Source organism: Phyllostomus hastatus, unplaced genomic scaffold, assembly GCF_019186645.2.
Source record: "Phyllostomus hastatus isolate PE091 unplaced genomic scaffold, TTU_PhHast_1.1 phas_contig_17, whole genome shotgun sequence".
NCBI lineage: Eukaryota > Metazoa > Chordata > Mammalia > Chiroptera > Phyllostomidae > Phyllostomus > Phyllostomus hastatus.
Genome location: NW_025333664.1, coordinates 23621988 through 23639081, shown reverse-complemented (window position 1 = coordinate 23639081; position 17094 = coordinate 23621988). Strand labels below are relative to the sequence as shown.

The following is a 17094-nucleotide window of genomic DNA, read 5'->3' as shown; positions in this document are numbered from 1 at the left end:
TAATAAATGTTTATTGTTTTAAGCTGTTAGATTTTGGGAACAATCTGTTGTGCAGCAGTAGATAGCAGAGATCCCCTCACATCAGGACGGGATAACTTGTTTTTGTTTATGGTGGTGTTTAGGGACATTGATAGCCACCAGAAGCCTGACAGTGATCGCTAGGACACACAACAGAGGCCTCTCCTGTTCCCTTCCCCAGGGACTGGCGTGGTCCCCAGACAGGTTGACTTGAAGGCCAGGTGCCAGTGTGGCGGCCATCGTTGGGTCTCCCAGGCCTGGTTGGTTGGGTTAGATTCTGTGGATTCTTGTGTCAAATTTTCAGGTAGGTTAGTTCAGAAGCAGGGCGTGCCCTTCAGAAGAAGGCATATGATGCGCAAACATTTTTGGATTTGGGGATTGGGTCTTGCTTCCATGGAGATAAGCCATCAGCCATATCTTATTTAGCCTTGCCTGGAGATGCACTGGGGTGAATTAATTTATAATTTCTCCTGGTCATGTGTCCTCATTCCTACTCCATCCCAGGTCATGTGTGAGGTTTTGGAACTAGGTTGGGAAGGGAAGGAATTAGGAGGGAAGTTGGAAATCACTTCAGTTGTATAGCTTATGAAATCTCTGAAATCTCCACCAGGACTTGGCTGACTTTCAGGGTGTGGGGGAGTCTCCTGAGAACCCCTGGGGACATGATTGGATGGTGGCCAAGGGAAAGGACTTTTTTTAGAACACTCAGACATGGAGTGAGATGGTCTCTTGAGCCTGAAGCCACGTGCTCACCTGCGTCTGGGAGCACCAGGTAGAAGAAAAGGAGGGAACTGCCTGCAAGACACCTGGGCTGTTGAAAAGTGTTGGACCATGACGGTGCTGTGCCTTTGCCCTTGCTGGCAAGGCCTTCCTGATGGTCTAGCCTCCCTGCTTGTGCTGCCTGGGAGACACTCTTTGTGGAGCCCGTGACACTAGGTGACCATGGGATCGTTGGAGTCGGGGCTCGGCATTGCGCCCCTTGCAAGTCTCCTCAAAGAAATCATCTCCAGCTTCTCTTACACAATAAGCAGGCTATCAAATTCCTTTTAGAAACTGATATGAAAAATACTTTTCTGCCCTAAGCAGCCTTCAGTCAGGTAAGAGGACTCTGTTGCTCACTCCTTGCCTTGCTGCTGGGAGGCTCCAGTGCATTTTGGGTGCTTACTGGCCTCAGCTCTCCTCAGACTGGGCTCTGGGTCATCATCTTCTCACTCACCATGGCTGGACTTTGGTTCATTTAGTTTTATTTTCATTGGCTTCTTGTACCTTTTATTTGATCTGTCTCACCTCCTTTGGACAGAGGCAATGGTAAGGAATGTGGACCCTTCTGCACCCTCCCCATTGGTGGGGCTGGCAGAAACCTCTGTCCCAACATGGGCACCATGAAGAAAGTCTGGGATGGTGGTCGCAGCCCTGCCCTCTCCTCCCAAAGTCTGGAGCCAAGGGAAACCACCATGAGCACAAGGTCCAGAGCTGCCTGAGCCAAGATACTGGGAAGGACAGTTATGGGGAGGCAGGAGGCTCAGCTCCCCTAAGGGCAGATGGAGCCATTGTCCTCCAGTTTCAGGAGCTGACAAGGGCCTGAGACTAAGTAATCAAAGGCCCCACATTCAGTAGAAGGAGAGAGAACACCAATTTGGATGTGTGAGCTGGTTGAGCTCAAGGTTCAGCCCCAGGATGGGGCTCCTGTTGAGTCCCAGCTGTCAGTGGGGAGGTCTCTGAGCACTCTTTTTAGAGGCTGACCTCCCAGGGTGAGTCTGAGGCCGGGCTTGGCCAGAATCTGGTCTGAGGCTGGGAGGCCGAGACACAGGGAGGTGGCTGGAGGCAGGCAGCCTGGACCTACCAGCAGAACTGGAGGTCCCAGGGCCCTGCGCCTTCCTGTCTGGGGTCTGGCTTTGGCTGGCAGAGTGAGGTGTGGTGCCTGGAAAAAGAACCAAGACAAGAATGAGTGTATGAGAGATTTTGCTACAGTTTTTTTGGTATTGAATTGGAGCCCTTGGAAGCTGCCCTGCTCTGTATGTAGATTTCAGTCCTATTTGGTGATTTGAGAAAGGTCAGCTCCCCCTCAGCCCTCTGGGGGCACCTTGGCCTAGCCTTTGCATGAACAGATCTGCTGGAGGAATATGGCCTGCTGGCTCGAGGACTCGATTTTGAATGCTGGCCCTGGGCTAGACTCCGACCTGGGTTTTCTTGAGTATACAATTGGACAACAATAATGACAGCCTCACAGGTGTATAATGGAACGGGTTGTGTAAACTGGAATCAAATCCAGTTTCCAGCTCAGCTCTTTTGCTTGTTTCTTTCTTTTCTCTTAACTCCGAGTGAGGGGCAATTACTGGCTCATTCCTCACCAAACCCAGTTTCTGGGACGCAGAAATGACCAAGTTTCCATGACGGATGGGGGTGGCCTGTGACTGAGGTCCAGGCTTTGACGTGCACCCCTTCCGGTGTGTCTTCTAGGCGCCTCCCCTTGCACTAACTTGACACAGGCAGAGTGACAGGATGGAAGGAACCAGGGTCTCTGCATCGTCACTTTGGAAGAAGGTGGCCATCAAATGGGAACGCCCAATTTGGATGTTCTGCTGAGTGAGAAGTACACTTTTACTGTGTTTGAGCCATTAGTGTTTGCTATAGCAGCTGAGATCATTCCAGTGAATACTTTGAAAAAAGAAGCTGAGTGAGGGCGGCAGCGAGGCTATTGGGATTCCCAGGCTAAAGGCTGACCATCTTCCTAAGCTCCAATGGGTAGGTTCAGATAGCATTTTCATTTAAAAAAATCAAATTCTGCAGCAGTGATTGAATCAATATAAAATTGAAAGGGCAAAAAAAACCCAAAACAAAACCTAAATAAGCCTCATAGACAACAGTATGGTGATTACCAGCGGGAAGTGGGGGTGAGGGGAGGCCAGAGAGGCTAAAGGGGGGATAAGTGGGGTTGGGAAGAGACATGACTTGGGGTGGTGAACACTCAGTACAATATACAGATAATGTGTTATGGAATTGTACACCTGAAACCTATATAGTTTTATTAACCAATGTAACCCCAATAAATTCAATAAAAAATTAAAATTTGAAGAAGGACAAACTTCAAAACAATAGCCAGTACAGAAGGGAGGGTAAAGGGGTGGGTATGGTGGACAGGCACGTTGGGATCCTGGGGACATGAATTGACCGCGGTCGAAACAATGTCAGTTTCTTGGTTTCTCATGGAAAGCAGCATTTTGTACACTATCTTTTGTACACTTTCCTCCCATGCTTAAGTCCATCAGCGTACAAATACACCTTCATTTTTTGTTTTCTGGGTGATATTACAACATAGTATCACATTTATTCCATTTCCTAACCTATGTGGAAAAATTAGGTGATTTCAGATATTGTCCCCAGCTTCACAAGAATGAGCTGCTGGTCAGGCAATCTTCTGCCTTTCACCTCTGAACCAACCCGTGCGGCCACGAGGGACTGGCAGCTGACCTCACTGACAAGGAGGTCTGCAGCTTTGAAATGTCTTCCCCTGATCTGGGGGGACTCACCAGGGATGGGTTCTATGCCGACACAGACTCCTTGTCCTCTTTTTCCAACATCCACTTGTTCACTTGTTACAAGTCACTAGTCAACAGTAACTTGTTACCATTCCAACACCGACACGGCACTAGAATACTCGTGATAGCTCTAGTACCCACAGAATGTTTGCTGGGGAAGCATATGGGCGCCCTGTTTCTCCTGACCTGTTTCCACAGCCACTCCCTTTCCTCATGGGTCTGAAGAACAGAAAATAGACTGATGGAGGATTTTCATCTTGCAGGGGAATACTGCTATGTGCTAAAATTCTTGTTTCTTTTTCTCATAGTCCTGCCTATGTTCTAAATGCAGGAAATAAATGATCATTTCTGCACTAAAAATTATAACCCCTAAACTACCAATCATCTCTTGTGCCTCTTAATTACCAAAGGCCAAAATCACAGCATACTGGCACTGTTTAATTTCAAAACAGGTACAGTCTTTGGAAAATGGGGTCACTTCAGAGATGGTCTTTTTCAGTTGGACCTTTTCTTGCTCCCAAGGTTGTTGGAGGCCGTCCAACACCCAACCCCTGACACAGTCGGGATGGATGAGACACATCTGCACAGCAGAGGCGACTGTGGTCGGATCTCCTGTCTATCTCTTCCCGTATGCCTGTCCCTATTAGCATCAGGTGGTGAGATTTTGGGACACCTGTGCTTTATAACAAAAAACTCTGCACGATGCCTCTGATTCTGTGCGAAATGACTTGTTGACCACAGAATAGAGACCCCTAGCAACCCTAATGTTGCCTGTTTCCCTCACCTGGGAAGTTAAGGACAAAATTAAACTATGGGCAGACCAACTGCCAGAACGCTGAAGTAAGCTGTTGCTAGGAATGTTTCTTAGGGAGTCACCACCTGAAAGCTTAAGATTTATTAGAGCCACTACCCCTCCCATACCCTGGACAGGAGTGTATAGAGACAAGGAGTTTTAGTTGAGAATAATAATCTCAATACATGGAAACGAACACAAAACATGCCCCCCCCAAGATGTATAAATCAAAAAACCTAGGCAAAAATCCAGTTACCTAATCGAGATAAATTTAACTTAAATGGATAATAGTTGATTTTTATATACCTACAAATCACCCCTTGCATCCTTTTAATTTAGACCAATTCCTAGAATTTTAATAGATACCTAGTTATTAATTGGCAACTGAAAGTTTGTGCCTGTATAGCTTTGTTGGCTAACTGATTAATGACCCTCTTGGTCAAAATAACCTTTGTTTAATATGGTTGATCTGTGGGACTTCCTGTACTTTTTGGTTATTTCTTTGTTTAACATGCTTAATTTGTAAAATTTGTGTTTTTAGAAATTATTTCTGTGGTAACCATTTCTGTTTTAATAATCACACTATGCATTGAATGTTGTATAACCTCCCCTATAAAAATAAAGATTGATTTTTCTCGGTGAGTCAGTCGGGCTCAAAAAGCCTGGCTGTCCTCTGGCACCCCACCAGGTGTCTTGCTTCAGTCTCTTCGCCTTAGCCGTGCATCCTTCAGGGACCCTGAGACCCCACCAAGGCTGGACCCCGGCACAAGGTGGAGATACTTTCTGCTTAGTCCCCTCTGAAGCTCTGTGACACTTTCTTTGGGCTGAATGTGGTTATTTCTAATCCTTTTATTTCTAAATATTCTAGTGCTTTTCTTTTAAAAGAGAATACAAATATAGCAGTTGCTAGATGCAAATCTCCCATTCCTTCTGAAGAAATCACTCAAAACAACCTAAAAACAAACACTTTCCCCACCCCCAGGCAGCTGCGACCCATGTCAGTGGGCACTGAGCATCTTAAAGGGGTTGTCATGGACACCAGTAGTGTTCCCATGTTCGGTTAAGTAGTCAGACATCAAGAGGTTATGACATGGGAACTAACAGATTCAGGAGAGAAACTGAAGAAGACAAAAATCACTTCAGAAACAACAACTAAATTGTGAGGAACAGAGAGAGGAAAAGTCACCCCAGAAGATGTCACGAGAGACTGGGAGGATAGAAATGAGTGCGACGACCCTGCAAGACAAGCGGTGCTACTTCCCCATTCCACAGAGACACCTGCACCCTCTACCAGCTCGCTTTCCTCGGTCGGGCCCTTCTCTGTGCCGGGAGTTCTGTGAAGCGCTTTTCTTTAACACATGCTCCATCTCATTTTCACCACCGCATGAGGTCGGCACTGTGACTTATCCGTATTTTCACTGGCCTAACTTCACACAGCTAGTGATCATCCAGATTCTGATTTCAACCCCAGATCTGTCTGGTTTCGCAACATATGCTCTTGACTCCTTTCCCTGTGGCCTTGTAAAAAGTAACCAATCATGAAACACAACTTACCTGCTTTGGTGAGTTGGAGCTGGGTGGTATTTTTGGAGCTGTCTTTAGCTGTGTCTGAATCTCTGGCTGTGGCCCTGCCTTTGACAGATTTGTGGCTCTTCTCAACCTCACGGAGCTGCAGGAAAAAAACTAATGGTTGATCTCAGTCAGGGAAACGGGAGTTTGTGTCTCAGAGCCCAGGATGGTGAACTCGACGGGGTGAGGATTCAATCTTCAGTTCTTGGGAACCACCTTAAACTGCCTGTTATTCGTCCTCAATGGCTGACTGTGAGGGCAGCGGAGACTCAGAGACTCGAGTTCGAGTTTGTGCTGCATTTGCAGGAGCGTCAGGCCTGGGGAGGATGGAAGCCCTCCATCCCCTAGTTCAGTGGTTTTCTTTATCAGGGCAGGAGCCCAGTAAGATTAAGGAAGTGGGGATAGGGAGGGGAATGGCTGTGAGGCAGATGAGATAAGTTCCACCAGAGGCAGTGAGGAATCCAGGAAGACAGGGTGTAGAGAGGGTTTACCGTCTGCAGGCAGTGGGGATGGGGGTGGGAGAGTGTAAGAGTGGTCAGAAGTCCGGTAACGTTGAGAGACACTGCCGGTGTGTGGAGGGAACTTACAAAAACTTAGGCCATGAGTCACAGGCAACATGTGGTTTTGACCAGTAACTGGATTTTTAATCTCTAGGAGTTACTGTGTGTACTGGCTTTATTATGTACGAACATTGGTTGCATCCACTGATTTTCACCTGTTCTTCAGCAACCTCTCAACATTTAAATAATAATTATTATATATACCCAAATAGCCGCAGACTATAAATGCATGCTGTTGAATCTTACAGGCTTCTGCCCGTCACACAGATCTTTTTGGCTTTGGTTTAGAAGAAAGCCATTTAGAGTATACAACTGGGTTCACAGAGCAAATTAACAAAAAACTAAAACGTGACTTCATTTTTACCTTCCAGAATGAAACGTGTGGCAGAAGGAAACTTGGGGCAGACTCACCGCTTGGATTTTCTTCCTTAGCTGGGCATTAGCTCTGGAAAGGCTTTTGGAAACTGAGTTCAGGTAGTAGATGGCCAGGCTGTAAGAGAAGAGCGTGCTATGTGGTACTGCCATCCTGGAAAGTGGCAAGAGTGGGATGCCTTTCCCGAAGAATCAGAGCAGGCTTCCTGGAATAGGTGCCAAGGCTTTGCCTCTGGGCAGGGTGGAGGGAGGTCCTACCATCCTCAGTAACCCCCTTAACATGGAAAAAGGGTCTTCTGGACATCCTTGCTCTCTCTCTATTTGATGGAACATGGAAATGACCTACACATTTCTACCTTCAGAGTGCTCAATAAAAGCTGGCTAAAGGTATCATCCCTCTTTTGGGAAATCTGAAAAGGTGGGGGAGGAGCAGGGTTTCCTGTCTGCAGAAGAAGCTACTGATTTTTCTGGGCACCTGCCCTACGCCAGCTCTGTGCCATGTGCGCCCCACCACCATGTCTCACTGGTTTGCACAAAACTCCATGAGGCAGAAAGGATGACTCTCAGCTTTACAGAGGATCCGGGAACTCAGAAGTTAAGTTCTTTGCCCAAGGTCAGCACATCAGTTAGTACTCCTCAGATCCCACATTTGAAGCCACAGCTCCTTGCACAATCTTCAAGTACGGAGACAGGCAGAGCTGCTAAGTACCTGCTCTAAGTTTGCCCAGAAACACAACTGCAGACGCCCTGGCGGGCCCCGAGCAGGGTGCACTGATGGGACTGTGTGTCCTGGGCTGCTGGTTCTCAGCCCCCAGCCCCACTGGCTGACTTCAGGACTTGGTGTCCTTGGAGGCTGTAGCCTGGGCTTCTCTTTCACAGGGGCTGCTGGGGGCTGTGACCTGGACTGTACCCCCCAAGAACAGAGGGAGCCCCTGGGTCGGATGCTCAGCCAGTCTGTTGACTGGGAGCTTCTTAGGTTCATCCTAATTGTCACATTTCTCCACGCATTTCAAGCCTTAGCTACTCCAAGTTGGATCTTCTGAACCTTCCCCTCAGGGTGGGGCCACAGGTAGCCACTTTGTAGAGTCTGCAACAAGCTGTCTTCGTGCAGAAAGAAGGAGCCACATTGCCTTCAGAGCAGAATGTACACACGAGTAGGTTGAGGGTTGTCCTGTGAGCTTCCCAAAGCAAAGGAGAGAGGGGAGGGTGGGTAAGGGACCACCGTCTGTTTCCCCACCTTGTCTCCACCAGGCCTTGCCCTTTCTCCTAGTTAACAACCCATTTGTTGGGGAGGAACTGGAGGTCAGAGAGGATCAGGTGCTCGTGTGTGGCTACAATTCTCCTGAGGCTGCTACAAGGGTCAGGTTTGGTGCCTGGGTTCCAGAATTTTCTCAGGGAGTCACAGAGCAGTCCGGGTTGTCATATCATGTCAGCCCTCCCTCATGCAGGACTAGACTAGAAGTAGAGGATGTTTGAAATTGAGCATGTGAGGAAATCTACCCATTCTGGAGAGCAATTCAGCACTATCTAAAAAGAACAAAGAAACACGTCCCTATGACCCTGGAGGTCTAAGAGAAACCCTCACAGGGAGACATAAACACGAGGCACATTTGCAGTGGCAAAAAAGGGGAAATGACCAAACTCTGTCTGCAGAGAAATGAATAAACTGTGGTTTATCCATTCATACAATGCAACACAATAGAGACGTTAAAATCTGTGCTCATGTACCCACATGGGTACATCCCCTAAACATAATGTTGAATAAAAAAGCTATGTGGTGTGAACCATTCATGAAAAAATCTTAAACTCAGAAAACAATGGTACATACACATGTGATAAAAAGTACCAAAATAAGTATGGAAATGATGAAAACTAATCACAATAGTGGTTGCTTTTGGAGAGGGAGGAAGAGAGAAGAGTTGGGCAGCGCTTGAAGTATATTGGTGACATTTTATTTCTCTTCAAAAAGAGACAGATCTGGAGCAAATATTGCTTAATGTTAACATCTAGTCTTGTGATATGTATGTGGTTATGCTTTTCTGTTAGGGATATTTTATAATTTTAAAAGATGTATGCTGAAAATAGGTTTTTATAAAGAAAAAAACTAATATTTTCACTAGTATGTTTTTGTAATCCTCACCTGAGGACATGCTTATTGACTTTTAGAGAGAGGGAAAGGGAGGGAGAGAGAGGGGGAGAGAAACACGCCTCTGTACAACAAACCCAAAACCTAGGCATGTGCCCTGACCTGGAATTGAACCTGCAACCTTTCAGTTTCTGGGATGACACTCTAACTGAGCCACACTGGCAGGGCTATTTTTGATCATGGTAATTCTCACCCAGGGCTCTAGCTTCCTGACATCTTTTTCCTTTCTTCCCCTGGTCCTTCCTCAAGCATTCCTTGTTTGCCTCCTGTGCCCCAGGCATGGGGCTGGTGTTGGGGATACAGAAATCATCAGACCCACCCGCTGCCCTCAGGGTTTCTCAGTCTTTGAGATGGATAGTGATGAATGAATGAACTAGATGTTTTAGGGCACAGGGTGCTCTGTGGAGAAGTCAGAAGGGCCCTGCCAGGGACAGGCTGAATCAGCTCCTTAGCCTTCCCCAAGACTAAGAGCCCCAGAGGTCTTTGATATTTCTTGTGACTGGTTAGGAGGGTGTTGCAGACACTATCAGCACCCACCCATATTCATTGGCCCCTATCTCTCAGTGTGCTCCCCAAAAGACTTGCAACTGCTAGTACATCTACCACTGAACCTGAAGCTCCCCCTGCAGCCCCCTCCATAGAAACTGTTCTACCCAGGAACACAGCTGAACCACATTGCCCTGCAGTGAACTGACACAGTTCTCCTCCTGTGATTCCCAGCAGCACTCAGCCAGGGACTGATGGGAGCTGGTATACACATGCCCCAGATCCCTTGCTCTTGAGTGGAGTTAGTCTGAGGCACATTGTTTTCCAGAGTTCTCCAGCAGGTCTAAAGTCATCCCAGTGATAATAAAGCAGCTTCCTGTCCCTTCTGCCTGTCTTCCCTACCCCCTTACCCAAAAACCTACTTGCATTTGAATCTTTGTCTCAGGATCTACTTCTGGGAAATCCAGACTAAGAAGGTGAGAAAGAAGGACCTGCTAAGTCAGTCTGAACTGCGAAGGGGAGGTTTCCATGAGGCAGAGCCATGGGCCTTGGCTAACTTACAACATCAGCAGGATGGCTGGAATGATCAGGCCTGGATTGGCCAGGAACGCAAAGATCTTGCCCAGGAAGGTTGGGAAATCGTTTTCAACGGTCTCTTGGATGACATCATACATTCTGTTTTTCCCACTGGAAAGAAGAAGACACATTATGGCATGCTGCAAAGCTCTCATGGCACGTAACTGTGTGCACGCCCCCCTCCCCCATCCCCTCCAGCAGGTCCAAAGCTGCCTTTCACCACTGCTTTGGGAGAGCCAGAGTTCTGGTCCAAATGGACTGCAAGTCAAAAATGCCCCACAGGGGGCTGCCATTTCAGCTGGGGATTGTAGCTGGGTCAGCACCCTGGCTTGCCAGCTTCTCATCCTTAGTACCTCACAGCTTCTCAGGCTACATTGGTCTCCTGTGTCTGACATCTTATGGGCTTTCACCTACTCTCACGGGAGACTGATGCAGCTCTGAGACTGGCACAGAGCTCTCCTGCACGGAAGTAGTTCTCCAGAGGCTGATGTGATGGACAACCTCACGGTGCCTCTCAAACACACCTGTAATCAGTCTTTAGATTACAATTCCAGGAGATAGGATGATGGTAATTCAAACCCATTTGCAGGGGTAATGTGAACCCCTGACCCACACTTTACAGAAGAAAAAAATGAAGCTTCTAGCTGTAGCATTTTGGAGGGTACTCCTAATTTGACAATCCTGTGCTGCTGACTTCCACAAAAGCTTGCCCAGAGACGTCTGCCCACTGCTGGCTTTTGGCTGGTAGTTTTGCTGCCAAAGAGCAGACTTCAGGGTTTAAAATTCCTGGTCTAAATATCTGCTCCTCCATTTGTTAACTGTGAAACACCATGGACAATTTACTTATTTTCTTTTTGGCCTATATTCATGCCCTTACTCTCCCCACTAGAGCTGTACTATCCAAAGCAGCTATTAAGAATGCAATTAGTTCTGGGTGGTGTGGCTCAGTGGATTGGGTACCCGCCTGCAAACCAAGAGGTTGCTGGTTTGATTCCCAATCAGGGCACATGCCTGGGTTGTGGGCTGGGTCCCCGGTTGGGGATACGCAAGAGGCAGCTACACACAGAGGGAGAGATGTTTCTCTCCCTCTATCCCTCCTTTATCCTTTCTTTAAGAATAAATAAATAAAATCTCTAAAAAATGCAATTAAAATTATTTAAAATTAAATGAAAATTCAGTTTCTTAGTCACACATTTCAAGTGCTCAATAGTCATGTTACTAATAGCTACTCTATTTAAAGAGCAGGTATAGACTTTTTTCATCATGTAGAAAGTTGTCTTGGACAGTACTGCCTCTAGAGGTTTGATGTCCTCGGGCAAGATACTGAAAATCCCGGGGCCTTCATTTCCACATCTGTATAATATGGTATTATAATAATAGTGTTTCCCTCAGAGGATTGTTATAAATTCCTATAACACATTGAGTATGAGTGCTGTCAAATTATAGGTACCCTCTGAAATGTCACAGCTAGAAGCTTCATTTTTCATCTCTTCTGTAAAAGGGTTAGTAAATAATGGCCCTGGGACCAAACTTGTCTTGCTACCTGCTTTTATATGGCGTAAGGGCTCAGAATGGCTTTTGTGTTTTTAAATGGTTGGAAAGATATCAAAAGAAGGATCATATTTTTGTGACCCATAAGAGTAGAAGTATGAAATTCAAATTCAGTGCCCGTAAATAAAGTGTTCTTAGGGCACAGCCACCATCATCCATTTGCACATTGTCTCTGGCTGCTTTTGTGCTCTGCCAGCAGACGGGAACGGTTGTGTCCGAGACCACTGCAGAGCTCAGCACGGCTGGGCAGCACAGCACATGCTGCAGTGATGCAGTTATAACATGACTGCATTCCACGTGCTGTGCATCTCACTATCATCTGGCATTTGATTATTACTTTTTGATTGCCAGTGCATATCCACCATGTAAAAACAAGAAAAGTAAAGTGGACCTCAAATATTATGCTTTTAAGTCACAGCTGAGTGTAGACTATTTTGTCATTGGATCATGATATTTTAGATGATGCGTTAGTTTTCAGTGCCTGCTGTCACAAAGGACCACACTGGTGGTTTAAAACAATATGAATTTATTCTCTTGCAGTTCCAGAGGCCAAGAGTCTGAAATGGTTTCGATGGGCTGAAACCAAGGTGCTGGCAGGGCTGCCCTCCCTCCCGAGGGAGGTTCTAGGGAGGACTCTGTCTCCTTGCCTTTCTTCAGCTTCCAGAGCTTCATCCCTTGCATTCCTCGGTTTATAGCTCCTTCCTTCCTGCATCTTCAAAGCCAGCAGCATAGAATCTTCGAATCTCTCTTTGCTTCCACAGCCACATCATTTTTCATTTTAAGGATGCTTATCAGGACACTTGTGATTTAGGGCTTGCCTGGATAATCTCCCTATCTCAAGATCCTTAACTGAATCACACTGACAAAAGTACTTTTGCTTTATGAGGGTAACATCACAGGTTCTATGGATTAGGACCTGGGGAGCCATTATTCAGCCACCACATCTGCTGTTTGGTCCCCAAGGATTCACATTCATTGTGCCTGTAAAACATGCTCATCACCGTCCCTACATCCCCAAAGTCAATCCACCAAAATCACATCTAAATACCATCAGCTCGCAAGTCCCAGATCGCATCATCTAAATCAGGTATAGCTGAGACTCTGGGTAGGATCCACCTTGAGGCAAAATTTCTCTCTATCTGTGGACCTGTGAAACTAGAAAACAAGTTATTTACTCCCAAAACACAACAATGGGTCAGCCAAGAGATAATATACTCTCCTTCCAAAAGGGAGAACATTGGAGGGAGAAAGAAATCACCAGTTCCCAACAGTTTTGAAATTCTATTAGGTTTCCAAGGTCTAAGAATAACCCTCTGGGCTCTTGGCTCACCCTCTGTACCTGCATCTCTGCCTCCAGGACCAGAACTCTGCCTCAGAGTCGTCCTTCCTTTTTCTTGAAGAATAGCATGTGTTTCAGGCAAATAGATTTTATCAGCTTGTTAACTGTCTGAAAAAATTTTGGAGTCCAACATCTTTCCTTTATTTCGCCTCTCCTTTGTCCCTTTCAGCCCAGGCTGGTAGTGTCGCTGCTCACAAATCATTCTCAAATGCCTGGTGGGTCTTCCATGAAAGTCGTGGGAATTCACTCCATTAGACAAGAAGGTCCTGCATAGACCTTCCTGGATAAATCTATCTCTGTTTCTGGCTTCTGCTGAGATGACTGGGAGGGTCTGAGTCACATGCTTAAAAGAACCCTCTGTTCAAACGAATCTTCAGATCCTTTGATTCCTCAGAAGCATGAACAAATCTTGTGTGGCGTTCCCTCTGGCTTTCTTTTTAGAGCACGTGTTCCTTCCAGGGAGTCTATTTTTGGTGTCTTTTGTGATCAAGATAGACTGAGACTTTTCAAAACCATCAGTCCTGGTTCCTTTTGCTTATCAATTCTTTCTTCAGTGTATCTCTTTCTTCTCATATTTTAGTATGAACAGCAAGAAACAAGACTGCACCTTCAATACTCAGCTTAGAAATCTCCTCAGTGAGATACTAAGTTCATCATTTATAGTTTCAGCTCTCCATACAGCTGTAGGGTATATCCACCTAGGTGTCTGTCTCTATACAACAAAGGTCTCTTCTCTCCAGTTTCCAAAGTCATGTTCCTCACTGACCAGTGCTGAAGAAATTAAATCATGTTTGATGGCAGGAGCTAAAGAAATGTATCCAGAGAAAATAAACATGTTTAAGACTTTCGGAGTTTCCAGTAAGAGCAGATGCTTGAATTGTTGAGGTCAGTGAGAGCAACGTCCTACTCAAAAACAAGGCAAACGATCTCCCTTGGTTTCCCTTGGTTTTTGGCGAGTCAGTAGATGGTGCTGATGCCGCTCAGGTGTCTACTTGAGGAGTTAATGCCAAGTTTGAAGTGAATAGAGAATTACCTTCTGTGAATATTTTGTGTGGAACAAATATGGGTGACATTTTCTCAAGGAAACCGAGAAAACACGAGTTCAGGACAACTGAATGAAGTGGAATCTCCTACGATGCGCTACAGCCGACAATGATCACAATGCATGTAGACCGACCACTATGCTGTGCACCTGGAACTAATATAAACTATCCTGCATGTCAACTCTAGTTGAAAAATTAAAACAATATAATAACAAATAACAAAATACATGGCAAAAAGAAGAAGGATTAGCTGGACGAATTTATAGAGCTTGTGAAATTGTAGGTGTGTCCAGACTACGATTATTTGCTGTCATTCATCTGCCGGTAATTTGTGGAAAATACCTGAATCTGCCACGTGCAGCTGGACTGACAGTGCCAATCAACGGTGAACCTCATTTGCTCTCATGACATAGTAATTTTGTACATTTTGTACATAGTAATATCTGTACATTTTTGTTAAAATAAAAGCTGAACATCTTGACTTGTCACAGCTCAGCAGTTCAATGGCTAAGCAATAAGTAGTGAGGGTCTCTGGCATTTTTTTTTCTGTGGTGGTAGATGTGTTGCCACATCCGGTACAGTGATGGGCCCAAGTAGCAAAGGTGGTGAACTGGGCCGTGAACTTAACCTTTGATGATAAGTAACAGTAACTTTGAGCTTCTAGCAGTTAAAATATTACCACCTCCTCCCCTCAAAAATAATTCTATTCTTTCATTGGTAGACCTGTCTTACAAAAATTTATACTCTATTATTATCATAATTTGCATTTTGTCAATTAAAACTTTGTGTTCATTTGTTTCTTTCCTGTTACATAAGTATCTACATAATAGTCTGTTTTTGTCTCTTGATCCCCAAAGCCTAAATTCTTTATTGTCAGGCTTTTTTCAGAAAAGGTCAGCCGATCCCTGCTGCAGATAATACCGCCCACCTGACAGCACTGTTAGGCGTACCAGCTACTCCCGACTGAGGCAGGGCTCGGACTCAACAAACTTGTGTATATGCCTTACTATGGATTGGCACACTCCTCTAAGTACTGTACAATTAATAACACACTAAATCCTCAAAACAACCCTGTGAGGCAGACCTTCCTATTATTTCTGTCTTATAGCAATGAACTTGGTTTAGGAAGCTAAGTAACTTGCTCCAGATGACCCAGCTGGCAAATGACAGAGCTGGCTCTAGAGCCTATGCTCTAAATCAGAGGGTTGGAGATTTTTTTTAAAAGGGCTAGACAATACAGATTTTAGGTTTTGTGAGCCAGAAGTTCTCTCTTGGAAGTGCTGTTGTGGCAAGAAAGCAGCCATAGCTTATGTGTAAGCAAACAAGGGTGGTATGCTCCAATAACACTGTGTTTGCAGGTGCTGGTCTGCCCTGGTCCGTGGGCTACAGTTTACCAGTCCCTACGTTTAACTATATGCTGTGCATGGCTGCCCGTCACTCATTAATGCTGCCTGTCTGGATTTGACCCAAACACTAAGTCCTTCCACACCAAAGGGAATTTCTGCAAGGCGAGGGCTCTAGTTTAAGCACTGACTGTCAACAAGGGGTTCTATTCTAGAGAGTGGCTGTAAAGCAGTGAAAAGGAAGCAAAGATCACATCCTCGTGGAGCTTATGTCCTGGTGGGGGAGACATACAACAAACAAAATAAATAGGCAGAAGGAATGGCACACTGTTCATAAGGAGCTGTAAGCAGAAACAAATTTAAGTGTGTGTGTGTGTGACATTTTAGTCAGGGTCTCCAGGGACAGCCTCACTGAAAAGGTGACCTTTGAGCAAAGACCTGAAGGAAGGGAGAGGACAGCTGTGAAAATATCTAAGGAATGAACGTTCCAGCTGCTGATGGATTTTGATCAGAAGAGTGGTAGGAGGGAGGTGGCAACCACATTGCATTCTGAGTTCCATTTTCAGGTCCCTCCCCTGCTGTCTGGGCGGAGGCTGTCAGGGCCTCTCAGGCTAGCGATGGAGCAGGGGTGGGGGCCAGGCTTGGCACAGGCCCACCCACTGGCCTCCTGCCTGGGACAGGTGGGCAGCCTGAGCAAAGGGGCCCTGGCATTTGCACCCAGAGCCCAGGCCGCCTGACCCTTGCTCAGGAAGGCTCCCCCAACTTGTACCATGTGGCTCTCCCTTCAGCCTGGCATTCCAGGCCTTCTGCAGCCCAGCATGTTCTTTCACTCTAGATCTAGCTCTGCTTTCCTTCTGCCTGAACCTCGGTTCATCCAGATGACAGTCTGCTGTGGGCACTCTGCTAATGCCTCCTCTGAGCTTCCATGGCACTCACCGTGGGCACTGACCACAGGGCTTTGCCTAGCCAAGTCTCTTATAAACTGAGAAGTGCCAGATCAGCATTTCCCAAAGTGAGCTGATCCATACTAGGAGCCAGGGCAGGGGCTAGAGTGGGGCAGGTGAGGCCCTGGGGTGCACAATTTAAGGGAGGTATTCACTCTTAGGGTCGTGCAAGTGCAGGGTCGGCTCTCTCCTGGCCCTGGATGGGTGTATGTGAAGAAAGGGTTTGTGGCCAATAAAGATGAAATCATTGGCTTGCACACCTCACCTTACTGCACAATTCTTTCAAGCCTTCAGTGAAGGAGCATGCATCAAGCATTTCTCAGTGAGAAGGTGGCACATAAAGGGGGTAGCATGTTCCAAACAGCTTTAACCACAGACCCCTTTTTGTGGAGTAGAGAGAGGGCTTTGTTTCCAGAGGGTCCCACATTTGGAAAGAGAATGGTAGATGCACATTACCTCTTAATCTATCTTACAAAATTATTGCTTTATACAATATCCAGTCTCCTAAACTAGTCTGACTTATCCCCTGAACCTACAGCACTGACAAATTCTTCAGAGATTGTGGGGACCCAGTCAAGAGTCTCAGTAGCTGCTTCACATTTGAATGGCATTTGTCCATATACGGTCATTTTATCTTCAGAATATCCCCCTCACTCCCCACCCCCATTACGTTACTCATCCTACGGTAAGGTAATCCAGGGCAGCAGCTTATCTATATGCTAAAAGGTTAGAACTGTGCTGTCCACTATGGTAGCCATTAGCCACACAGGGTTATTTAAATTAAAATGGATTCAAATGAAAGAAAACTGGAAAGT

At 46.1% G+C, this 17094-nt stretch overlaps 1 protein-coding gene across 2 annotated transcripts in view; it reads right to left on the bottom strand.

Annotated features, from left to right (window-relative positions):
• TMC2 (transmembrane channel like 2) overlaps window positions 1-17094 on the bottom strand; it is a 62832-nt gene that overhangs the window by 4326 nt on the left and 41412 nt on the right. Inside the window, exons 18-21 of one of the 2 annotated variants that reach the window (XM_045832593.1) lie at window positions 10045-10170; window positions 6891-6969; window positions 5905-6019; window positions 1862-1939 (exon numbers count right to left, since the gene is read on the bottom strand). In XM_045832593.1, the coding sequence (XP_045688549.1) occupies window positions 1862-1939; window positions 5905-6019; window positions 6891-6969; window positions 10045-10170 (398 nt within the window). Of the gene's footprint in view, window positions 1-1721; window positions 1940-5904; window positions 6020-6890; window positions 6970-10044; window positions 10171-17094 lie in introns of those variants that run through there. The other variant, XM_045832592.1, reaches the window with a different exon arrangement.